This window comes from Topomyia yanbarensis, chromosome 1 (genome assembly GCF_030247195.1).
Source record: "Topomyia yanbarensis strain Yona2022 chromosome 1, ASM3024719v1, whole genome shotgun sequence".
Lineage (NCBI taxonomy): Eukaryota > Metazoa > Arthropoda > Insecta > Diptera > Culicidae > Topomyia > Topomyia yanbarensis.
Window position 1 is genome coordinate 73,819,882 of NC_080670.1, and position 26,847 is coordinate 73,846,728.

Genomic DNA, 26,847 nt, shown 5'->3' on the forward strand with positions numbered 1-26,847 from the left:
CGAAATTGATTCCCACGACCAAATAACAACCACACTTTTCACATTAGGGTATGGGCCTATATCCGACTGCGACTATTACGAAGGACAGGAATCATCGGAAAAGTATGTATTATCTGTCATTCCCGATAATCGTCCTTATATTCAACCTACCATTTATAATAACTCAATCAAAACTCTGCTAGACAGTGGAAGTCAAAAGACTTTGATTTCTACCCAAACCTCCCGTATTTGAAGAAACCCGAATACTAGAGTTCATCCATCCAACCTATGTCTTACTGGTGCTTCAGGAGACCAACTTCAGGTTATGGGTAGCGTTTATCTGCCGTTTTGTTTTAACGACAAAACAAAGGTTCTGGAAACGACTATTGTAGACGATCTTCCAGTCGAATGTGTTGCCGGTATGGATTTTTTTGAAGTATTCAAAATTCACATTTCCATGAATGAAACTCGCATTCTTCAAATAAATGCAGAGGAATCCCCCGAATATACTTCGTCCTGTTTCGTCGAGCTTAGCTCCGAACAGCAAAATGAAATTGACAGAATAAAAAAACTTTATAAGCCAGCTATGTCCGATCAGCTCGAGGTTACCTCGCTGACCCAACACTCTATAGAACTTAAAGCCGAATTCAAAGACATCCGAGTGAACCCCTTCCCCTATTCAACTTCCATCCACAAAGCGCTGAACGAAAAGATAGATCGGCTACTCTCTTTCGGAATAATTGAAGAGTCAATGTCAGACTGGGCGCTCAATGCGGTCCCGATTAAAAAGCCGAATGGATCGATTCGGTTGTGTCTCGATGCGCGCAAACTGAACGCGCGAACGAAACGGGATGCGTATCCACTTGCCCATGTTGGGAGAATACTGGGACGTCTGGGGAAAACTCGTTACCTTAGCACCATCGATCTCAAAGATGCATTTCTCCAGATACCGTTATGTTCAAACTCCAAGCCACTGGCAGCCTTTTGCATCCAAGGGCGAGGCATGTTTCAGTATACGCGCCTTCCCTTTGGTCTTACCAATAGCCCGGCCACATTGTCTCGGCTCATGGACAAGATTTTGGGGGGAGGAGCGTTAGAACCTAATGTGTTCGTGTACCTGGATGACATAATTGTTGCCAGTGATAGCTTTGGGGAACATATTCGACTTTTGGAGGAAGTCGCCAAGAGATTGAGAGATGCCAATCTTTCGATTAATATTACTAAGTCGCAATTCTGTAGATCTCAAGTCCCGTTTCTCGGATACTTATTATCTTGTGACGGTCTGAGACCCGATCCATCAAAAGTCCAGGGTATTTTAGATTTCGAAGCTCCTAAAACTGTCCGACAGGTTCGTCGTTTCCTTGGGATGATAAATTATTATCGTCGCTTTATTTCCGACTTTAGCGCAATCACTGCGCCTGTTTCTGACCTGCTAACCGGTAAACCGAAAGTGGTTCGATGGACCAAGGAAGCTGACGCCGCCTTTAAGGAAATTAAGGAACGATTGATAACTGCACCGATTTTGTCAAACCCTTATTTTGAACAGGAGTTTGTTCTGCAAACCGATGCGAGCAGGTGTTCTCACCCAATTACAAGATGGGTCGGAAAAGGTCATCAGCTTCTTTTCGCAGAAATTAAACTCGGCCCAGCAAAATTATTCGGCCACTGAGAAAGAGGCTCTTGCTGTGCTATTGTCGATAGAAAAATTCAGGGGGTATATAGAGGGTAGTCACTTTACCGTTGTAACCGATGCATCTGCGCTACAATATATTCGCAACAACAAGTGGCGGCCCTCATCTAGACTCAGTCGTTGGAGCCTGGGCCTCCAACATTTGGATATGACGATCGTTCATCGGAGAGGTACGGACAGTATTGTACCTGATGCGCTTTCAAGAAGCATCTGTGCAATCACTGCAGTCAGACCCTGCCTCGCTTCATACGAGAAATTGCTCCAACAGATTCAGGAAGAACCTGAGCGCTTCTCGGACTTCAGGTTGGAGGACGGTCAGTTATGGAAATACGTTCCGGTCGACGAGGAACCATACGACGTTCGGTTCGAATGGAAAATGGCACCACCGCCGGAAAACCGCAGGAGGATAATTGAGGAAGAGCATGAAGGATGCTTTCATCTGGGCGTCGAGAAGACTCTATCCCGATTGCAGTTGCGTTATTATTGGCCCCATATGGCGTCTGAAACTCGAAAGTTCATCCAGAAGTGCACAGTTTGCAAAGAGAGCAAACCAGCAGTAGTTCCAACGATACCGATGATGGGGAAGCAAAAACTAGCCGATCACCCCTGGCAAATAATTGCTATGGACTATGTGGGTCCGTTACCCAAAAGTCGGGCAGGATTCATGTATATTTTGGTTATTCAAGACTTGTTCAGCAAGTGGTGTCAGATACACCCTATGCGACGGATCGAATCAGGTAGCCTTTGCAAGACTCTTTGCGAAGGTTGGTTTCTTCGAAATGCTATACCAGAAATAGTTTTAACCGACAACGCTACGACGTTCCTTTCGAAGGAATTTAAGGCCTTGTTAAATCGGTTTGACGTGAAACATTGGACCACTTCCAGGCACCACAGCCAAGGAAATCCAGTGGAACGCTTAAACCGCTCTATCAACGCGGCGATAAGGACCTACTGTCAGAAGGATCAACGTTGTTGGGATACCTACATAGTGGATATCGAGCACGTATTTAACAACACGGTACACTCGGCTACCGGATTATCGCCATTCTTCGTCACGCGACACTACGAAATCGCTACTTCCGGCGAAGACCACCTACGAAGGCGAAAGAAAGAAGATTACTTACCGGAACAACGTGCAGATTCACACAAACCAATAAGTGATAATAAAATATACGACATTGTTAAGAAGAACCTATTGAAAGCATATGAAACTAGCTCCCGTCGATATAACCTTCGCAAGCGATCCAGACCTGAAGAGTTCAAAGTTGGACAACAAATTTATCGAAAAATCAAACGCGGGGGAATATTATAATGCGAAGCTGGCACCAATGTACCTACCTTGTCGCGTAGTCGCTAAGCATGGGTCAAGTTCCTATGAGCTTGAAGATTGCGACGGTAAAAATTTGGGTACCTGGCCAGCCGAACATCTCAAACCGTAAACACATGTCTCGTAGCCTGATCACATAGCTCTAAGTATATATATATGAGACCACGCGGATTGGTTCGTTAACAGAGAAAGGAAGGGAGAAAATTAGCATTTCAGCAGGGTCACTCCAAATAAATTTCTCATGTGCACTGAGAGAGCCAAATTGTATAACGTGAGTGATCGTCATTCTGTCCAATGTAGTCTAGAGCGTATGTCAGTGGGAGTTGGGTGGAAAAGACAAGCATAGGAAGATCAGAGCAAAAAGTTTGCACCTAGAAGCTCAACCATACTTCACCGTTTACTGGGTCGAAGATAACGGTCAGGAGCACAGTGCCAGTTGCGTACGATATTTTAGGCCGGCCGAATCAATCATAAGTTTTAAGCTATAAGTTAGTGGTCAACAGGGATAATCTACGTGTGTCTTTAACAGGAAGACAGAACAGTTAGAAGACTCTATCGATCCAAATTCTGCATGCGGAATTGCTAACTCCAATCTTGATGGCGAGCTGCCCGAATGTAAAAGTGGTAGTTTATTATACTTAGTGGTCCATCCAACGAAACTCATCCCTCTACTTCAAGCCAAACGTGAGAAATCGCAGACTTACCCGAGACGTTTAGATGGGACGAAGATAACTAGTTAACCAGTGCCTCTCTGATACAGGTTGTGTCAGAATTGTTGGGAATTCAAATCTCCCCGTATGAAACCTAATCTAGACTCGCCGTGATGGCCTGCCGATCACGAGGGTCACCCAATTGCGCGTACCCGATTTGAATCCCCTGCTAAATAATTTGGCTGATTTGTCAAAGGAATTAGTAAGATTACATTAATTTTGTTACTTGTTTTGTTTTTTTTTTTCTATTTTCGTTATTTGTTCAATAATTTGTTTGATTGTAATCATTCATTAAAATTTTGTATTGATTGTTAAAAAAAAAGTAATTAAAATTTCTTTTTTTTTATTGTACCTCGGGGGAAATGTAACATGTTACCCTGTCCCATAATTAAAATTAATAAATAAAAAAATATAAATTTGTATTTGAGTTTGTTTGATAGGAGTTAGGTCTAGAATTGTAATTAAATTAACCGTCCATTAAAAATCCAACCGTCACCAAACCTCACGAGTGCGATCTTCGGTTACCAAAGCCGGAAAACACAAAACGCCAACAATGATTGCAGTTGATCATATTGGGGGCTCGAGATCAGCTTGCGGGATAGATTCGCTCTCTTTGGCTTCACCTTTTGATCAAGCAACACGTACTGGTAAATTATCGTCAAGTGAGTCCAGAAAATCGAAGCCACGTATCAAATCGAGCTCCTCTTAGTGAAGAAAAGCCATCTAACGCCATCCCTGCGATCAAGCTCACGGTGAAATCGGCATATAGTGACCGGGGAATCGTTCAATATCGGACACGGATCAAGAAAAAAAGTGTTCCCTCGTAATTCCACCATCCCGAGCTCCGATTTAACTTTGTGTGCGCGCGCGTGTGAAATAGTGCCACCTTAAGCGAACCCACCGTCCGTTGATGACCTCGCGAGTGTCGGAAAATCGTGGTGTGGCCGTCAAAAACACCACTGTGGCCGTGGTGCGAATAGTAAACCCGTCCCCCAAGCCACCCCGGAATTCACCGAAGAAGAGTACCGTGAGTGCCCGAGCGTGATTGCGTGCTCGGAGAGAATAGCGGTCCACGTCCAATGGTAGTTAACCTCTCTAAAGAGCTAGTTTAGGCAGCCCTCGAGAGAGTCAAAGGTGAGTCTGCATGCTCATAGGTAAGCGAACCCTAACTTACAGAAGTCAGTTATTTATTGTTACGGGACCCGATGGCAATTTTAAAAAGGGAATTGGAATTAAATGGCCACTCACGGCCCCACGGGAACCTGCTCCGGAATGTCCGTTCCGGGGTCAAATCACCAAATGGTTCCAAAACCACGAGATACAGCCTACTGATGCAATTCCAAGAATTTTGATACCCATATTGCTAGTATTCCATTGAAGTTCACAAATAGTATCCCAGTACTGGAACCTGCTTCCAGAAATCCGGATTCCCGGAAACCGAATAAAGTAACTTGATTCATTTTTACCAAGTCCAAAAGCGGATGAGTTCCTGAATCCAAAACACTCAAAATCATCAAAATCGGTTGGAAATGACATTAGTTATTGGCATTTCAGTTTTGTGGGTACCCTGGTACCCACGTCGGCCTGTTACGTAGTAAAAAAATTCAGGAGCCCCTCCTATTTACCCCCCCCCCCCCCCCCCTTACTATATCAACAATATTATTAACCCAAAAGCTTGACTTAGTGAAGTTCTAAGATGTCACAAAATTTCAATTTCCAGCTAAGGATAAAACAGGAATTTCATTAATTGTAACCTAAAAAGGTACCCGGGTACCGCGTCGGATACATAACGGTTAAATTGTGTCTAGGGCCTTTTGATCCTTCCTCCTTTCGACCATTTGTCTTAGTCGATCTTGTGTCCCTTTCACTAATTCCTTTCAACCTCTTGTATTGCAATATTTGGACACCTAGGACATTGATGTGATAGCGCTAGTTTGATTTTCTATGATATTTTCTGTAGACTGCTACAATGGATCAATGATCTGACCAAATAGAAACTGCCAGTACAGTTTGATCCAAACAGAAATTCCTTACATGACAAACTTAATAGTGCTTGGGCATTCCCATATTATATACACCCCCTTAATCGATTTTTCTCTACTCTCAAACGAATGAAGCGATGCGCATCAAAGCGATTCGCGGGAAAGCACAACAGTCAATGAGAGACAGACTGGCGTTGGCCGCACTCGGCCAACTAGTTGTTACAATCAGTGTGTCGCTCTTGAATCGCGCAGCGTGGGAGAGGACTCCCGGCTGAAGCGGACGTGAATTGTGTTCAGAACGCGTTAAATAGTCGTTATGGCAAGCTGCGCCCGAGTGCGCTCCGAGTTGCTTGACTGAAACTCGTTTAACTTTCTTGCAATGATCGTCGAAATTAAACTAAACATTGGAAAACTATGAAGTTTGCGAATAAATCCAATACGATTTGAGAATAAGAGTAAGAGGTGTTATTAAGAAGAAAACTTCGTATGATTCCCCTAAGGAGGAACAGAAACTGTAAAGTTCCGACGAAGTGCATCTGTGCAACTTGATTAAGAGTTTTGCTTCGGTACAAAAATAGCCTTTTCATTTAGACAGTGCAAGTGTAAAAGCGTGATAATCGAAAAAACCGATTTTTTTTAATGATTACGTGACGTGAAAGTGTGAGTCGAACAGTGAGTGAATTTCGCAAGAAAAAGTGATAAAACGATTACATAAACCCAACCTATTTGAACAACATCCAATAATTAGATTGACATTTCCAAACTGTGCTGGAATGCGATGATGCGCTTAAGGATGTCCAATGCCAGCTTCAGCAACTACTTGGACAATAAGATGGAAGCATTGCAAGCCAGGTGGAGCAGGTCAAAGCCAAAAGCTGGCGACAGGTAGGTCTATGACGTGATTCGCGAGCTAGCGGGATATATTTAAAAAGAGAAACTATAGACCAGGGTTGACGACGCTGGGATTTCCGTAATCGGTCAGTAGTTATATTGATACTGCTTCACATATACATCTAGCTAAAGGTCGAATAAACTCAAACCGGTTCGGACTAATTAACAGCGCCGTATAAATTGCGCCGGTTCACAGAAAAAAAAAAAGAATGCTTACCTTCTTGCGACTCATGCGCAATGAGAAAATAGTCTTCTTCCAACAGATTGTTGACTAACTGGTTTATAGTTCTCATACATAGACTGTAAACAGTTAAAAGAGTGTAGACACTTCCTACTTTATGAACACTGTATATCATAAATGAGATATTCAAATAACATCATTCCAGAATAATGCCATTAGCCAGTATTTTCTGAAATTTTATTTTAGTAAGTAAGATATTTTTGCTTTTTAAATTTGTATTAAGGGAGTCTTTTTAAATTTGAATTAAGGGAGTGTTTCGGTTCAAAAACTGTATCCTTGAATATTATAAGTTATAATTTATGATTTATAAGCACGCACTGATGTGCGTAGTTGGTTAATAGTACCGACAACAAGACGCAACACTCTCGAATACTAATATACCCATGCCATTGTTTTTATATGTATATCATAATGCAATAATGAAACTTCAATTAGTTTTCCAGAGCTCTATACTTAAAAACGGATTGTTGTATCACATTAAGGGGAGGTTCTCAACCAAGCAAAATTTGTTTTTTTTTGTGGGCCATTAAAAAAAAAAACATAGAGGGAAACAGTTTTACGATTCAAAAAACTTATATTTTCGTCTTCATCTACAATTTTTTTCAAGACGAAAAAAAACAAAATGGCGCAATCTGTCGAAGATTAGGCTGCTAAGGATCGATCTGAAACACAAAACTAATAATAAGGCTCTGAAGTAAACTAAAGTCATTGGAGGGGGGGTTAAAAACTACAAATTCGGCGTAATGGTGCGATCTGAAACTTTGAGATCAATTTTTTAACCCTTTTTCCACCAAAAATTTGTAGATTTTATAAGTCATTCCTCCAATGAAAAAGGTTTTCTTTCGAGAAGTGAAAAAAAATGAAGTCTTTAAATTGAAAAGTTTCCAAATGAGATTAGGCAGCTTTGAAATAAACGCGTTTAAAGTTTTGAGAATATTTTCGATGAATTACTCGTGGTAGCATGTCAATATTTTGTAACATTTACTTGGAATTATGGGGTTCCAACTTCGCTGATTACGAATCTGAAGTCAGTTTTTCGCCATTCAAAACGCACTAAAAATAAGTGATATTTCAGCCATAATCGAGAAAAAAAGGTTTTGTGTTTTATAAATACGAATTTGAGTTACTTATGTTCCAAAATTAGAATGTCGTTTTCAATATGGCAAAATAAAATGTGACAAATAGTTTTGAATAAAATTTTTCGTTTTTCGCCGTTTTCTATGGTTGTTTGATAACTCACGATTAGTCTGCTATGCCCCTACAGATCAAGCCGCACAGTGGCGTGTCTTCAAACAAAAGTCGGACAAAACTTCAAATGTTACTTAATTTGGCTGAAAATCACAATTTAAGCTAATTTTGAGGTGCTGAGCTCATTTTTGATGTCAAAAGTCGTAAAATATTAAATGCATTTTTCCATACAGTGACATTGAACCTTTCTTATAACTATGATCCCGTTTTCATGATAGATTTTCCGTTACTGTTCACCAATGTCAGCAATATCAAAAAAATGAAGAACACTACTTTAAATCCATTGTATAACGTGTTGGTTTACTGTAGATTGTCTAACTATTTTACACAAAACACCATGCGCCTCCATATCAGCAACAAAGCGTCAAAATCTCCTTTAACCTTTTTGCGCACCTAGGCGCAGAACGAGACCATGATATTCGAAAAGTAGAGGTTATTTCCCATAGAATGTATACTATGTGACCGTTCCGAAATGATTCCGAAATTTGCACAGAATAAATTGGTGAAAAAAGTATTTTTGATCTGAACACCTCAAACATATTTAAATTAAAAAATCATAGTTCCAAGCAAATTTACCAAATTTATTTTATTCACTAACCAAGTTCTTTCGTTCCTCTACACAATGAAACTAGTTGTGCTAAAATTGCACCAAAATGAAAAGAGCAACATGCATTTGAAGTGAAGAGAGCAATGGTGGTTTCGAAATGAAAATCATTAAAAAATCCAGACTTTTCTACGTTTAAACTAATGTTAAAAATCGTGTTCTTATCCGATGATCATAAAATTTTGAATATACATCATTCAATACATGGGGAAAAACATAAAATATCGATATTTCAAAAATAAATTTTTGAAGTTTTGGCCAGCCTCCAGCCACTGTGAGCCGTGAAATACGTTCTTGAGACCTGTACACATCTACAGTGCAACGCGAAGCAATCATGGGAACGTGCATAATACTATGAAAAGAGCCGAGGGCGTTCCGTTTCGAATAATGGTTGAAACATTTTTTATGCGTACCCGTTTAAGGGGAGGAGGGTAAGTGTTTCAGCGTAAAAAAAAACAATTTTTTAACGATTTTTTTCAGAAGTTTGCGTGAAGCGCATTAATCAAAACTTTTGTACATTTCAATGTGTATTATCATATATCATGTATCATCGTGTATCAAACATGTGTATTATTTCAATAACACGCTAACAATAACAGCTTCCACGATTCTGAAAAAAAATTTGCGGTGTTAACTGTCATTTAAAAACTACTTAACTGATTTATTTTAAATTTTGCCTACATATTCTATGTAAAAACCCTAACCCCTACGTTGAGTTTTTGAGATAATTTTTCAATTAAGTGGTTTTTTACTGATCTGAATTAAAAATTCCTATTGTTCAAGAAAAATTACGCTTTCTTATGAGTAAAAAACCCTAAATTGAAAAAATCGTATCGAAAGCTCAACGTAAGAGTTGGGTATTTTTTAAATAGAATGTTTGAAAGTTTGAAAGAAATCGGTTTAGTAGTCTTTTAATGGCAGTTAACAACGCTAATCGTATTTTTTTCAGAGACGTTATGCAAAAAAATTGGTCACCGAGTCGCTTGTCGATATTTTTGCACAGATAAATTACAGAATGTTATTGAAAAAATAAATTGTTATGTGCAAAAGTTTTGATCCATTCGCTTCACGCAAAGTTCTAAAAAATTCCCAAAAAAGTGTGTAGACACTTATACCATTCAAAAAATGCAATGAAAAGAATATCTAAATTTGAAATGATAGCTTCCCCTTAAGAAATTACATCACTGTAGAGCACAAAAATAGGCATTGATATATGGCATTCCACGCAAAATTTGCCACAAATTTTTTTTGCCCAGATCAATTTTTTTCTCGGTTTAGTAGTCAAAAATATTCGACACGTATTTTTTTTATTTCAACATAGTAGGCGAGACTTTCGAGATTTTTTGTGTTCAATTTCATCAATTGAAAAAAACCTACTTTTTTCAATCGCTCGTACTGTCAAAAGTAAAGAAGGTACCAAAAGTGCTCAAAACATGAAATGTGCGCCTTTTTCTATAGTAAGTATATTAATACTTACTCGACGAATCGGTTTCATGGAAAATATTGAAAAGTCTAAAGCAAATCGATTTTTGTCAAACTTGGACATGATTTTTTTTCTTTTTTTTTATTGTATTAAATAGCAAAATCATTTTTCTTGATGCCATAAAAATTTGGGAGTGGGCAATTAAATACTTACGGAGAAATGAATTTTTCAATCGCGCCTTGCGCGCGAAAAACGTACCGCCACGCGCTTCGCTCTTACTCAGACTTGGGTGTATGAAGTTTTACACACCAGCGCGTTGTGTAAAACACACTTAATTGCGATTAACTTTACTATTTATTGCATTTAGATGTATGTTTAATTTCAGATTTATATTGTCTTAATCATTCAAAGGTCTCACCGGAAAAAAAGATCTTCAGTTTTAATTTGAAGTCCACATTCGTCTCAACATAGTGAAATGATTGTGTTCCCGATATGGTTTGGCATTTTTCGAAACAATTCTGTGGATTTTTCTCTGCTCTTGCATCAGAATAAATTGGTTCGATTGGCACGTTTCCTATGTTATTCTGAGATTTGAACTTGATACATTGCGTAACAAAGAAGCTTTCCTTGCCATATCGTACGATTCAGTTGCGGTCGACATTTGATCATCATTCATCATTTGTAAACTGGCTCGACAAATAATGGCTTCGTTGCAAGCACCTTTTCCATGGGCTGTTGCGCGAAAATGCCAATGTGTTGGGGTGAATGCAGTCAGATTTGTGATGAAAAAAAATTAGTACAACGTTCGACATTTTTAAAATGTTGACGAACACCATCAGAAAAATAAATGCAAACTCTCAAGGTTTTCACAAAGAATGGAGTTAAGAGTACGACGCAGAAACGATAGGTAATTAAACTGAAAACAAGATTTAAAAAGCGCCAGAAACTTAAAAAAGCTTTCGTTCAACATTTTTGCAGAACTGGAAGAATCTCTCTTCAGCAATCATATATCGCCAGAATACAAATATCACATTTTAATCATTTCAAAAATTATCTCATACAACGACCAAACAACAATATTCCCAATCGTTTTTTATTATAAAATCAACTACAAAATTGTGTATAAAACAATAATAATCTGAAACAAACATAACGCATTAGCTGTGTATGTTTTCCTTTAGGGGGCGTCTGGTGTAAAGTGCTTAAACCGAAAGTAATTTTGGTTTACGATTTTGACGGTAAGGCAACAATGGACCTCTTGTGTAATGTTAAGGTTTATTTATACATTTATTATGTACGAGAAAAAATTGCAGTCACACAGAACCACACGAGCGTTCCAAGAGTAGACTCCAACCATTTCCACGTCGAGGAGCGCCGCGCCACAACTCTTGATAAAACTGACTGAAACAGGAAATTCAATAAGATTTTTAAAATTTGGACTATAAGTTACTCGATGAACAAAAAAAAATTATAAAATGGTTTGAATTTTGGAATATGGAATAGCCTTATAAAATCCGAAAAATCTGATATTTTTATGTAAAATTGACTCACTTTTCTTAAAAATAATGAGAGAAATTTTTTTATTCAGTTTTCCGTGGTTCAGCGACTGGCTACACATATTATGCATCCTCATAAAAAAATCAAGTCAATCCGTTGAATAATTATTATTATTTACTTTTATTTATTTCTAATAAAAAATGAAGTTAATTGCAAGTGTGTTTTACACAACACGGTAGTGTGTAAAATCTCATACAGTCAAACCTGAGTACGAGCAGAGTGCGTGGCGGTACGTTTTTCGCGCGCAAGGCGCGGTTGAAACATTCATATCTCCGTAAATATTCAATTGCCCACTCCCAAATTTTTATGGAATCAAGAAAAATGATTTTACTATTTTATAAAAGAAAAAAATCATATCCAAATTTGAAAAAATCAATTTCTTTTAAACTTTTCAATATCAACAAACCGATTCGTCGAGTAAGTATTAATATACTTCATTCGAAAGCTGTGCAAAAAGCGCACATTTCATGTTTTGGTCACTTTTTGGTACCTTCTTTACTTTTGACAGTACCAGCGATTGAAAAAAGTAGGTTTTTTTTAAAATGGTGAAATTCAACACAATAAATCCTGAAAGTTTCGCTTACTATGTTAAAACAAAAAAAATACGTGTCAAATATTTTTGACTACTAAACCGAGAAAAAAATTGAAAAGTTGATCTGGGCAAAAAACATTTTGTGGCAAATTTTGCGTGGAATGCCCCATATATATATATATATATATATATATATATATATATATATATATATATATATATATATATATATATATATATATATATATATATATATATATATATATATATATATATATATATATATATATATATATATATATATATATATATATATATATATATATATATATATATATATATATACATATATATATATATATATATATGTTGTCGGCACCCCTATGTAACTTTTGACAGAAACCGGACATGGTCATTCTGATAAATATTATTTGTGTGTTATATTAGCACGATATTTTTGTGCCGATTGCTGAAGCAAACATACTTGAATGTTTTGTTCTACAACCAATATAGTTTTTAAACAAGTGAAACTTTACTTAAAAGTTTTCTTCGATGATTTACTTAGTGTTATAGAAAAAAGTAAATCGATCGAAAAAGTATGCGCATTGAATATTTACGATGTGAATTTATTCTATTTTGTGATTCAACATTGAATGGCACCGAAATGTTCACCACAAAATTTTGTTTGATCAGTTTTCAAAAACTTTGCAAAAATCGGTTGTCGGCGCCCAAACAAGGTCGGTTGCTCTCAATAACCTAATCAATATGGGTATTTTGGAACGGGATTTACGAATAGATACCAGAGATCGATCTTTGGCACCATTCTGAAAACCAGGAAGGCGACTTCCGGTTTAGCGTTTTACTTTTTCATGAAGAAAGCCCACCCGGTCGTGTTTTTACCGCTAGGTAGTACTGATTGATTGATTGATTTTATTAACCGGGTTTTAACCTAATAAGTCATTCACCCGTATGCTAGGTAGTACTGTATACACCAGATTGTCACGACCAGACAATTTGGGGGGAAGGAGCGGGGTTACCCTATAGCCCCTGTGACGACGAAACACCCTGTTACAGCGACGCGTCAAGCACATCGCGCCCCCACTAGCGAGAGCTCTACTGCCCTGTTGGATGAAGTTAAATGTCAACTAGGTGACACAGCGAAATTGAACCTATAGTCGTCACCAGCTCGGCCTGCACACTCTATATTATATTTTTCTCTCGTTTGAGTTTATCGGCTACGCGGTTAATTACTTAATACTAGATAATTAATCTATTTCTACAGTGCTAGTGAGTATATCTATGGTTTAAACTTATAATCTAGGTAAACTTAGTGCTAATTATATCTACTTAATTTAAACTGAAACCTAGGAACCAGCCTAATCCTAAAAGATAGGTAAACTGAATAGAAATCACAGTCCAAAGGAATTCGTGGACTAAACTCTAGATAAAATCCTAGATACTACTTGCAGTGAGTATTTAACTTAAAGCATAAAGCTAAAAGATGAACTTAAACCTAACCTAACTCTAATAGTGAACTTACTCCAACAGACCTTGAACACAGCAAGATTTTCAATTTGAAACGATCCTGTCCATCGATACGGGGTTTTCACCAAAATTGTAAGTTGAAATGTAAACACGCCTACTATGCATAAATTAATAAAACATGTTTTTAGCTTGAAGCATCGAAACACATATCCCCGTGTTCTTGCTATCGAGACTTGGAGAAGCCTAACCTCACATTCTTCAAGAATTTTGTACGTGGGTCGGAAGATGGAAGGACTTCACAACCTCAGCGGTTTCCATTGCCGGCGATGTAACCGGCCCGATTCGGCAGATGCTAATATGATCGCATGCGACAATTGCAACATGTGGGAGCATTTCACTTGTGCCGGAGTGGACGAAACAATAAAAGCTCGCGCCTATTTGTGCCAGGAGTGCATGGTGGGGGAACCGCTACGACAGGAATCACTACAGATTCCTAAACCACCTAAACCTGACGGTAAAAGTTCGAAGACGTCAGCCAAAAGCGTGGGATCTAAACGGAGTAAAAAAACGATTGCGCCACCTCCAGGAAGCACATCGTCTAGTACTCGTGCAGCTCTTTTAGAGGCAAATATGAAGATCCTAGAGGAGGAGCAATTTATAAAGGAACAAGCAGCTAGGGAGTACGAAGCTCTCAGGAATTGGGAGATGGCAGAAAAGCAGCGCCAGATTGCCGAAAAGAAAATGCTAATGGAGGAGGAACGTCGACTACGAGAGTTGAAACTAGAGGAAGACAAAACTTTTCAAGCGAAGCAGCAACTGATTCGTCAGGAGTCGCTAAAACAAAAACGGAAGCTCCTCCAGCAAATTGCAGCAGAAGCGAGTAGCAAGGGCGGATCGACAGCCGGATCATTAATTGGGTCGAAGGAAAAGGTATCCGCGTGGCTAGGAAGACAAGGTGGACGATCAACTGTGAATGAATGAGGAGACAGTAGGAAAATCGATTCTAAATCATGTGAGATTCCCAGTGACCCATCAGGAAGCGTAAAGGACGGGGCGACTGGACAGGATCATATCAGAGATCACCCGATTCCTCCGTCCGACGGGGCGACTGGACAGGATCACATCAGAGATCGCCCGATTCCTCCGTCTCCGACCTCAAACTACGACGACGTTTCCCTTGATGGGGCTCAACAGGTGGTATTCCCTCAAGCACAATTATCGCCGCAGGCGAGACCGGGAAGACATCCTGCGATGTTGGGTACGCAACAAATAGCTGCTCGACATGTTTTGGGGAAGGAACTCCCTCCCTTCAGCGGTAACTCTGAATACTGGCCCATATTCATTAGCAGCTTCGAACAATCGACTGCTACCTGCGGCTTTTCTGATGCAGAAAACCTAATACGTCTACAACGGAGCCTAAAGGGTCGCGCTTTAGAATCAGTACGAAGTCGCTTATTGCTGCCCTCAGGAGTTACACATGTGATCCAGACGCTTCGAACGCTCTACGGCAGGCCTGAACTTCTTATTCGATCGCTAATAGGGAAAATAAAAAATGTTCCAACCCCGAGATACGATTGATTGGAAACTATAATGGAGTTTGGGTTAGCCGTTCAAAATCTCGTGGACCATCTTGTGGCTGCATAACAAGAAAATCACCTTTCAAACCCAGTATTGAAGCAAGAACTGGCAGAGAAATTACCGGGTACGTTGAGATTGGAGTGGGCCATGTACAAGAACCGCGATGCTACACCTACTTTGCGAACTTTCGGCAGCTTTATGTCTAGATTAGTCACGGCTGCTAGTGAAGTAACGTTTGATTTGCCATACACCGGTGCAGACGAGAGGCAGAGAACGAGAGCCCATATCCAGACTCACTTATCTGACTTGGCACTTCCTCCCATCGCCAATTCGTCTCCTATGAATCGCAAGACTGGTCGGCAATGCGCAGTGTGTGATCGCGAGGGTCATCGGGTAGCTGAATGCAATACGTTCAAAGCGATGACTGTAGAGGAACGTTGGAAATTGGTTCAACAGAAAAGTCTATGTCGAACCTGCCTCAACAATCACGGAAAATGGCCCTGCAAATCATGGCAAGGTTGCGATATAGAGGGATGTCGTCTTAAGCATAACTCCCTTCTCCACCAGATGTGCTCTACTGCTCATTCAGTTAACGTTTCCGCCACCTTCCCTACCTCTATGACAGATATGTTTCCTTTTTTCGCATAATACCCGTAGTCCTGTACGGAGGAAAACGATCCAGACCGATCTTTGCCTTCATAGATGAAGGATCGTCGTTGACACTGTTGGAGAAAGCGGTCGCAGAAGAACTAGGTTTAGCTGGAATACCAGAACCACTGACATTGCGGTGGACAGGCAATGTTACACGTGAAGAATCGCTATCGCAAAAAATTCAGTTAAACATTTCAGGTGATTCCTGCGCCACTAGATACAAGTTACTTAATGCTCGCACCGTCAGTAGTCTCGTTCTCCCTTCCCAAACATTGAAGTATCACGAACTATCGCAGATGTTTCCTCACCTTCGGGGACTGCCGGTGAAAGATTATGAACTTGTCCAACCAAAACTTCTCATCGGTTTAGATAACCTACATTTGGGTGTTCCGCTTAAATTACGACAAGGTCAGCCTGGAGAACCCATTGCAGCAAAGTGTAGGCTCGGATGGGGTATATATGAATGTGTACCAAGCAAAACAAATGCGTTTGTCAACTTTCATACCGCCGAAGCTGCAGATTCTGACTTTGTGCTCAACGAGCTACTGCGAGACTATTTCACTTTAGAAAACATGGGAGTACTCTGCCCTGGTAAAATCCTAGAATCGGAGGAGGATCAACGTGCCAGACGGCTGTTAAAAGAAACTACACGGCGAACTGCATCCGGATTTGAGACCGGACTTTTGTGGAAAACTGACGACCTGAACTTTCCGAATAACTATCCGATGGCCATGCGCCGTCTGCAGTCATTAGAGCGGAAGCTGCAAAAGGAACCCCTGTTGAAACAGCGTGTTAGTAAGCTGATAGCGGAATACGAAAAAAAAAATACGCTCATAAGGCAAACAAGTTCGAGTTGTCGACTGCGGATTCCAAGAGGGTGTGGTACTTACCGCTGGGAGTAGTTATTAATCCCAAAAAGCCAAGTAAAATCAGGCTAATCTGGGATGCTGCAGCAAAGACCGATGGCGTGTCGTTTAATTCACAGCTCCTCAAAGGACCGGACTTGTTGACGCCCCTGCTCACTGTTCCAAGTCAGTTTCGCCAGTATCCGATAGCCGTTTGTGGAGACATCAAGGAGATGTTCCACCAGATAAAAATACGAGAACAGGATTGTCAGTCACAGCGGTTCCTCTGGCGCGAAAATCCCACCGATCGGCCAGAGATCTACGTAATGGACGTAGCTACATTTGGGTCGACGTGCTCTCCCGCGTCCGCCCAATACGTAAAAAACATCAACGCAGAGGAGTTTGCCGAACAGTATCCTCGTGCCTCGACTGCTATACAGAAGAAACACTACGTTGACGATTACCTGGATAGTTTCCCATCCATACAGGAAGCAATAGAAGTAGTCAACGACGTTAAAGCAGTGCACCTAAAAGGCGGATTTGAGTTGCGGAACTTTCTGTCCAATTCAATAGACGTCCTAAAGGGTATTGGCGAAATCCCAGCCAAAGATTCAAAATGCTTGCTGCTGGACAAAGGAGAGAATGCAGAATCAGTTCTCGGGATGCGCAGGATACCAAAGGACGACGTATTCACTTACTCGTTTGCGCTTCGTAATGACCTTCAACCAATCCTAGCCGAGAATTATATTCCCACCAAACGTGAAGTACTAAAAGTACTAATGAGCTTGTTCGACCCGTTGGGTTTTATATGCTTCTTTCTTGTGCACGGGAAAATACTGATGCAAGACATATGGGCATCCGGATCCGAATGGGATGATCGGATTAACATCGACCTTTATCAGCGCTGGAAACAGTGGACGGATCTCTTTCCGCAGCTAAACACAATTCGCATTCCCCGCTGCTACTTTCGTTCTCCATACAAGAACAACCTTCAGATTCACGTATTTGTCGCCGCTAGTGAGGCAGCGTATTCCTGCGTGGCCTACTTTCGCTTGGCCTCTGAGACGGGAATTGAAGTATCGTTGATCGGTGCCAAATCTAAAGTTGCCCCCCCTGAAGATGCTTACAATTCCTAAATTTGAATTGAAAGCGGCGGTTCTTGGGGTTCGCTATCTGGAATCCATTCAGAACTATCACACCTTTGAAATCCATCAAAGATACTTGTGGACCGATTCAACAACCGTTCTGGCATGGATCACGTCCGACCACCGCAGATATAACAAGTTCGTTGCCTTCCGAGTCAGTGAAATACTGTCGTCAACTGACCAGAAAGAGTGGAGATGGCTGCCTTCTAAACTGAATGCCGCCGATGAAGCAACCAAGTGGAAAAGCGGCCCAAACCTTCCAACAGACGGAGCCTGGTTTAGAGGCCAATGTTTCCTACACGAGCCGGAAGGAATGTGGCCTAAAACAAAGCAAGTCTCGACGACAGAAGAGGAATTACGTCATGTTCACCTCCATAGCAACCCACCACCGTTGATAGATGTCGCTCGTTACAGCCAATGGGTACGACTTCAACGGTCAATGGCATTTGTGCTCCGGTTCATAAGCAATTTGAAACACAAAACACACGGTTTGCAGATGCAGTTGGGTATCCTCCAATGCGACGAACTTGCTGCTGCGGAAGAGGCGTTATGGAAATTAGCGCAAATGGAGACATATCCTAAGGAAATCGCTTTGCTAAAGCGAACCCAAGGTGATCCCGAAACTGAACACGCGATTGTGCCAAAAAATACCACTATCTATAAAGCTTGGCCATTTCTTGATAGACGAGGGATCCTCAGAATGCGCAGTCGCAGCGGTGCTGCCGCGTTTGCACCGTTTGAAGCTAAGTACCCAACAATTCTCCCCAAGCAACACCTAATTACGTTCCTTATTACAGACTGGTATCATCGCCGCTTCCGCCATGCCAATCGCGAAACTGTTGTCAATGAGATGCGCCAACGGTTCGAAATACCCAGACTACGAGTTCTCATACAAATGGTAATTAAGAACTGTGCTCAATGCCGGATAACGAAAGCACTACCGAAAGTGCCAGCCATGGCTCCACTTCCCCCATGCCGCGTTACGCCATTTGTAAGACCATTCACTTTCGTCGGATTGGACTACTTCGGTCCGGTATTCGTGCGGGTCGGGAGAAGCCAGGTAAAACGGTGGATCGCTCTGTTCACCTGCCTAACAGTAAGGGCAGTCCACATGGAGGTGGTTCATAGCTTATCCACAGAGTCGTGTATCATGGCAGTCAGGCGCTTCGTTGCTCGTCGGGGACCACCGGCGGAGTTCCATACCGATAATGCTACGTGCTTCCAAGGAGCCAGCAGAGAGCTACAAAACGAAATCACGGCACGGAATAATGCGTTAGCTTCAACATTCACTAGTGCACAAACCCGTTGGAAGTTCATTCCACCCGCTACACCACATATGGGAGGAGCTTGGGAGCGCCTCGTTCGATCGGTCAAAACAGCGATAGGATCGATCTCGGATGCGCCCCGTAAGCCAGACGATGAAACTTTAGAGACAATTATCTACGAAGCCGAAGCAATGGTGAACTGTCGTCCACTCACATATATCCCGCTAGAATCGGCAGACCAAGAAGCGCTCACACCTAACCATTTTATACTGGGAAGCTCTACTGGTAACAAAAATATACCATCCGAGTTCGTGAGTGGTAGTGCCGCGACACTTAGGAGCAGCTGGAAGCTAGCACAGTTCATTACCAACGAATTTTGGAAGAGATGGATCAAGGAATATCTCCCGGTAATTACTCGAAGGTGCAAGTGGTTCGAAAACACAAAAGATCTTCAGGTTGGCGACTTGGTATTGGCAGTAGGCGGAGCGGCGAAGAACCAGTGGATTCGTGGACGCGTCGTTCAGGTTATCCAAGGGAGAGACGGAAAAGTTCGTCAAGCAATAGTAGAAACTACAGCAGGCGTTATGCGGAGATCAGCGATTCAGTTGGCTGTTTTGGACGTCACGAAGAGTAGTAAACCTGGTAATGATCAAACGGACCCGTCAGACGATCACCAAGGTTCACGGGTGGGGGAATGTGACGACGAAACACCCTGTTACAGCGACGCGTCAAGCACATCGCGCCCCCACTAGCGAGAGCTCTACTGCCCTGTTGGATGAAGTTAAATGTCAACTAGGTGACACAGCGAAATTGAACCTATAGTCGTCACCAGCTCGGCCTGCACACTCTATATTATATTTTTCTCTCGTTTGAGTTTATCGGCTACGCGGTTAATTACTTAATACTAGATAATTAATCTATTTCTACAGTGCTAGTGAGTATATCTATGGTTTAAACTTATAATCTAGGTAAACTTAGTGCTAATTATATCTACTTAATTTAAACTTAAACCTAGGAACCAGCCTTATCCTAAAAGATAGGTAAACTGAATAGAAATCACAGTCCAAAGGAATTCGTGGACTAAACTCTAGATAAAATCCTAGATACTACTTGCAGTGAGTATTTAACTTAAAGCATAAAGCTAAAAGATGAACTTAAACCTAACCTAACTCTAATAGTGAACTTACTCTAACAGACCTTGAACACAGCAAGATTTTCAATTTGAAACGATCCTGTCCATCGATACGTAAGTTGAAATGTAAACACGCCTACTATGCATAAATTAATAAAACATTCATAAACATTCCCCCTTCACCTTTGGCAGACTTCTATCTGATCTGAAGCTTTGGTAAAAACCTGTTTTAATCCACCTAGCGGTGCAATTGTGCCTTTCTCAAACATGAACACGAGAATTTTTGCGTTGTTTATATTCATTATAAGCTTCCAAATGTATATATTACATTTTTATTATACACGACATGACAACTATATACAAGAATAGAAATCATTATTCGAGTTCTAAAACTTTGTAAAAGAAAAAACAGCCATATTAATATTAAATTGAAAAACCTGTTTTAATCCACCTTTCTCAATCATGAACACGTGAATGTTTGCGTTGTTTATATTCATTAAAAGCTTTCAAATGAATATATTACATTTTATTATTATACATGACATGACAAATATACAAGAAAAAAAATCACTATTCGAGTTCTAAAATTTTGTAAAAGAAAAAACAGCTACATTAATATTAAATTGCAAAAAGGTGCGAAATCGGCAGTCCCTAAAAGTCGATCTTCATAAAAAAAATTTTTTTTCGAGATAGCATAAAATCTCGACGTTTCATGCTTTTTTAAAGATGTTTGGCTTCAAAAATACGAATTCGATTTCTGAAATTTCATGGGGTCCCCCCTTTGAAAAAAAAAATTGAGTTCCGGCTTATATGGGAACTTCATATGTGACCGGACGATTTAGTCTATATTTCCGGCCCCATATAAGCGATCCGTACGAAATTTTATAAACATCTGTGGGGATATTATAGCTATCATTTGGGACTAAGTTTGTGAAAATCGGCCCAACCATTTCCGGGAAACTGATGTGATTTCGTGAATTTTGAAAGATGGCCGCTTTTCCCGGGCACATCCGGAACCGTCTATGGTGGTCAATGTAGTGAACGAAAGTTTAGTTGGCCGTCGGTGACCTAGAACAGCAAATTTAAATTGTTTGAGAGACATTTTAGCGAAATTTTTACCTTGTTTGCTTTTTTTTTTAATTCAAATCGTTTATTTGATAAGGCACGTTGCGTTAGCTTAAAGGTGCCAATTTTGTTTTGTTTTACATTTTAAATTGCTTAAAACTAGGGGTTTACATATTGATTTTTTTAAATGAAACTAATGCGATTTTATAGCTATCTTATATATCTACACAAGGTGATAATATTATTTTCGTAAGATTAGGGGGGTCATTTAATTTTTGTGGCAATATGGTTTGACATTGTTATCAGTGAGATTATTGGAGCAAATAATGTTTTACTAAGGGGGACAATTTTTTACGACTATCTTAAAAGTAGGAATAACTAGAGGGCATGATTGAATTTTGTAAAGATTCGTAATTATAGTTATTTTTGTGGGTAGTAGAGTTGGGCATTTTCAACGAGATTATATAATATAATAGTTAAAACTAGAAGAGACAAGAAGAGCTAAATGCTTCGTGATGATATTGGGGAGGTAGGGGTGTTACTTCTGGGTATAAGAGTCAGGGGAGGGAGGGTAGACAAAGATGGCAAGGAGAGAAAATTATTTCAGTTTCAGGCATCGTGAGATTACAAACTCGGGTGGCCTTCATCAGGGGAATCATGTACTGGGACGCCGGGTGGTCCTCCTCAAGATGGCAGGGGTTTTTCCAGACGTTTTCGTAGTACGGCTCAGATGTGGATCGGCTCAGATGTGGATTTCGAGTTAAGCGTGTTATGTTCGTGCTTTAGGTCCCGTGTTTGTTGGCTCATTCGATACAGATGCTTTGATACAGGTGGAAGAGGGTTCTGAGAATGATAAGGAAAAGAAGGGGCAGTTAGACTTGTATATTGATGATTTTCACAAAGGTGTATATAAGCGACATATAGAGGATATCGCGGCTTGCCAGCACATCTCGAACCGGGACGTTGGTTGGTCTTCCTCGGGCCCGGAGGGTATCCATTAGCCGAGACCTGGCGGAACTGTACTCGGTGCACGCCCAGACAATGTGCTCGATGTCGTGATAGCCGTCGCCACAAGCGCAGATACCACTATCCACGAGCCCAATACGGCGGAGATGTGCATCCAGCGTGTAATGGTTTGCCATGAGTCGGGACATCACACGAATGAAGTCACGACCCACATCCATCCCCTTGAACCAAGGGGTCCCCACTGCTCCACGAAGTTTGCCAACTTTTGAGGGTTCTCTGATGAGTAATACTGAAAAATCCGCTGAAGCAAATTGGTCTTTCGTAAACGTCTCCTTCTAAGGCACCCACCTTAGCTAAGGAGTCTGCCTTCTCATTGCTCGGAATGGAGCAATGAGAAGGGACCCATACCAAGGTAATCTGGATAGAGTTGTCAGATAAAGCACTCAGTAGCTCCCGTATTTTCCCCAAAAAATACGAGGAGTGCTTTCCATGTTTCATCGAGCGAATAGCGTCAATGGAACTGAGGCTATCCGCAACGATGAAGTAATGGCCTGCGGGTAATGTTTCAATGACTCCAAGGGTATACTGAATGGCAGCTAGTTCTGCGGCGTAAACTGAAGCAGGGTCACTGAGTTTGTAGGAGATGGTGAACTTTTGATTGAAAATACCGAAGCCAGTGGACCCTTCGAGGTTTGATCCGTCAGTATAAAACATCTTAGAACAGTCGACTTCTCGGAATTTGTTATAAAAAAATGTTTGGAACCACTTGTGGGCGTATGTGGTCCGGAATTCCACTAATCTCGTCTTTCATGGATGTGTCGAAGAAAACAGTAGATTCAGAAGTATTTATGAAATGCACACGGTTGGGATTGTAAGAAGAAGGGTTAATATTCTGCGCCATGTAGTCAAAGTACAGGGACATGAAACGGGTCTAAGAATTGAGCTCAACAAGCCTTCCGAAATTTTCAATCACGACCGGGTTCAAGATATCGCATCGAATGAGCAATCGATATGAGAGTTCCCAAAATCGATTTTTCAACGGGAGAACGCCCGACAGCACTTCAAGACTCATCGTATGGGTCGACTGCATGCACCCTAAGGCGATACGCAAACAACGATACTGAATTCTTTCGAGTTTGATGAAATGTATGTTCGCGGCGGAGCGAAAGCAGAAGCATCCGTATTCCATTACCGACAGTATCGTTGTTTGATACAACCTAATTAGGTCTCCTGGGTGGGCACCCCACCTTGTTCCGGTTATTGTACGAAGAAAGTTGATCCTTTGCTGGCATTTCTGTTTCAGATACCGAATATGGCATCCCCAAGTACCTTTCGAGTCGAACCAGACTCCTAGATATTTTACTGCGAAGACCTGAGCGATAGTTTGACCCATTAATAAAAGCTGTAGTTGTGCTGGCTCACGCTTCCTTGAAAATACAACTAGCTCAGTTTTCTCCATGGAGAATTCGATACCCAGCTTAATAGCCCAAGCAGACAAATTGTCCAAGGTATTCTGTAATGGTCCTTGTAGATCGACAGCTTTGGGTCCCGTAACAGACACCACGCCATCGTCTGCAAGTTGCCTTAGCGTGCAGGAATTGTCAAGACATTCATCAATGTCGTTGACGTAGAAATTGTATAACAGGGGGCTTAGACATGAGCCCTGGGGAAGGCCCATGTAGCTAAATCTTGATGTCGATAAGTCACCATGCGAAAAATGCATATGCTTCTCCGACAACAAGTTTAGTAAAAAGTTATTTAAAGTCGCTGAAGGACCATGCTGGTGCAGCTTCTCTGAAAGAATGTTGATTAAAACTGAATCAAAAGCTCCCTTAATTTCTAGGAACACTAATGCCATCTGCTCTTTGCTAGCATAGGCCATTTGAATTTCAGTTGAGAGCAACGCAAGACAATCGTTCGTCCCTTTGCCTTTGCGAAAGCCAAATTGTGTATCTGACAGTAAGCCATTTGCTTCGACCCAATTGTCGAGGCGGGATAGGATCATTTTCTCGAACAACTTCCGGATACAGGATAGCATTGCGATCGGACGGTACGAATTGTGGTCGGAGGCTGGTTTTTGGATGGCGATGACCTTCACTTGTCTCCAATCGAGTGGGACAATGTTAGCCTCGAGAAACTTGTTAAATAAGTTCAACAAGCGTCTCTTGGCAGAGTCAGGCAGATTCTTCAACAAGTTGAATTTGATTCTGTCTGGCCCCGGAGCTTTATTGTTACACGACAAGAGAGCAAGTGAGAACTCCACCAAAAAGGTGTTTCGTTCGCGCTATCGTGAGGAGACGCGGCGCGGTAAATCTTCTGTGCCGGGGCGGAATCCGGACAAACCTTCTTGGCGAAATCGAATATCCAACGGTTTGAATATTCTGCACTCTCGTTAGTACTGTTTCGGTTTCTCAAACGCCGGGCCGTGCCCCGAAGAGTGCTAATCGATGTTTCTCTCGTTAGTCCGTCAACGAACCGGCGCCAGTAACTACGTTTCTTGGCTTTCATCAAACTCTTCATTCGCGTTTCTAACGTCGCATATTGTCGATAGCTAGCGGGTAACCCGTCGTCCCGGAAGGTCTTATACGCGGTGGCCTTCTCCGCGTACACGTCTGAGCACTCTTTGTCCCACCACGGATTAGGAGAGCGTTTTTGTATGTTCGCGCCGGGTACTGGCTTAGTCTGAGCTTGATTCGCGCTGTCGAGAATCCAGCCAGCCAAAAAGCTGTACTCTTCCTCCGGAGGAAGTTCTTGGGTAGATTCGATGTTGTCGGATATCGCGGCAGCATAGCTCTTCCAATCGATATTTCGTGTGAGGTCATACGAAATATTGATTGATTTCAATAGCCTTGAACCGTTATTGATTGAGACTACAATCGGTAGATGGTCGCTGCCGTGGGGATCAGGAATTACCTTCCACGTGCAATTTAACCGCAGCGATGTTGAGCAATGGGACAAGTCTAAGACGCTCGGGCGCGCTGGAGGAGCAGGAATCCGTGTCATTTCACCCGTGTTTAAAATTGTCAAATTGAAGTTATCGCAAAGATCCTGAATTAAGGAAGACCGGTTATCATCATAGAGGCAACCCCATGCTGTACCGTGAGAGTTAAAGTCTCCTAAAACTAGTCGCGGTGCTGGCAGGGATTCTAAGATGTCTTGTAGCCGTCGGTGCCCAACCGCGGTGTTGGGTGTTATATATGGAAGCTATGCAAAGGCTTTTGCCTTTGGTTGTTACTTGACAAGCGACAACTTCAATACCTGTTACCGAAGGAAGGTTAATTCTGTAGAAGGAATAGCACTTTTTGATCCCCAAAAGCACTCCTCCATAGGGGTGTCTCGATCCAGGCGAATAATATTAAAGTCGTGGAAGTTGAGATCTATGTCGGAAGTTAACCAAGTTTCACATAATGCAAATGCATCGCAACTCAAATTATTTATTAAAATTTTGAAGGAATCGATTTTCGGGATGATACTTCTGCAATTCCACTGTAGAACAGTGATCAAATCCGTGACCTCGTTCGATGAGTTAGCCATCGAAGGATACAATCGCTGAGAGGAGGGGCCATTTAGCAGTCAACTGCTTCAAAAATGTTCTTACTGTAGGGGATGATCCATAAATGACGTAGCATTTTTTGAGTGATTTTTAACACCCCCCTCCCCCCTCGTAGCATTTCGTCACAAAACTCTAAATACCCCCCTGGTAATTACGTAGCTTGACGGTAACTCTGCCCCCCCCCCCTTGTTCCCGTAAATTTTTTTAAAAATTCTGTTCTACTCCCCTTTAAAAAAGCTACGTAGCATGACATGACCCCCTACCCCCCCGTCGTCACACATCATCACAAAATACAAAACTCCCCCCTCCCCCATATAATGCTATGTCCTTTATGGATGATCCCTAGGGAGAAAAGCTAACATAAGACTTTCAATAGGATCAGTAATATTGAAAGTTTTTTTATCCAGTCCACTATGACCGAGAGTTTTATAATTCCAGTGCTGTGATTACTCTCGAACTGAAACAAAGGAACACTTGGGATTTTTGATGTTCCTGGAAGTGCTGGGAACTCCTTCTCTGAGCTTAATCCTCCGAGACCAGGAGCTAATTGCTTCGGTTTGGTTGCAACACTTCCAATAGATGTCACTTTCGGAGTCCCGTCAAGGGACACCTTCTGGCCTTTACAAGGAACTTTACGAGAGGAAATGTTCCTCCTCTTCCTATAAATTCTAGGCACCCTAGTGGATGTTCCCTCTTGTGGGTTACCAGCCTCGCCCTCGTCAGGAGGCAAGTGAATATAGATGTTTGCTGAGGATGGTGGCGTAGCATTCTTTAACATTTCTGCGAAAGAATGTTTGGATCGTCCCGCAAGGGAACGTTTCAGTTTATCCCCGCGTAGTTTGTACGCGGGACATGCCGAGATATCATGCAGACTCTCCGCACAGTAAGGACACTTTTCGGCTTGCTTACTACACGAATCATCTAGATGATTCTCCCCGCATTTTCCACAGCGGGCCTTATTGCTACAATGGGTGGCTG

The 26,847-nt window shown here is 41.4% G+C and overlaps 2 protein-coding genes across 3 annotated transcripts in view; both read left to right on the forward strand.

Annotated features, from left to right (window-relative positions):
* Positions 1 to 304: 304 nt before the first annotated feature.
* On the forward strand, positions 305 to 2,981 carry LOC131696263 (uncharacterized protein K02A2.6-like). The gene is made up of 2 exons (XM_058984813.1): positions 305 to 1,546; positions 1,938 to 2,981. Exons 1-2 carry the CDS (start codon positions 305 to 307, stop codon positions 2,979 to 2,981), a joined length of 2,286 nt encoding a protein of 761 aa, XP_058840796.1.
* Positions 2,982 to 5,961: 2,980 nt separating this feature from the next.
* Positions 5,962 to 26,847, forward strand: part of LOC131677944 (protein unc-13 homolog 4B-like) — a 207,705-nt gene continuing 186,819 nt past the window's right edge. Inside the window, exon 1 of one of the 2 annotated variants that reach the window (XM_058958048.1) lies at positions 5,962 to 6,573. In XM_058958048.1, the coding sequence (XP_058814031.1) occupies positions 6,467 to 6,573 (107 nt within the window). In that variant the 5' untranslated portion in view covers positions 5,962 to 6,466. The remainder of the gene's footprint in view (positions 6,574 to 26,847) is intronic. The other variant, XM_058958049.1, reaches the window with a different exon arrangement.

Bases quoted from the DNA above. Each gene is read 5' to 3' on its own strand.
- LOC131696263 (XM_058984813.1), top strand. From the start codon at position 305: ATGGGTAGCGTTTATCTGCCGTTTTGTTTTAACGACAAAACAAAGGTT. The intron at 1,547-1,937 runs GCGAGCAGGTGT...TTGCTCCAACAG, and splicing joins AGTTTGTTCTGCAAACCGAT to ATTCAGGAAGAACCTGAGCG.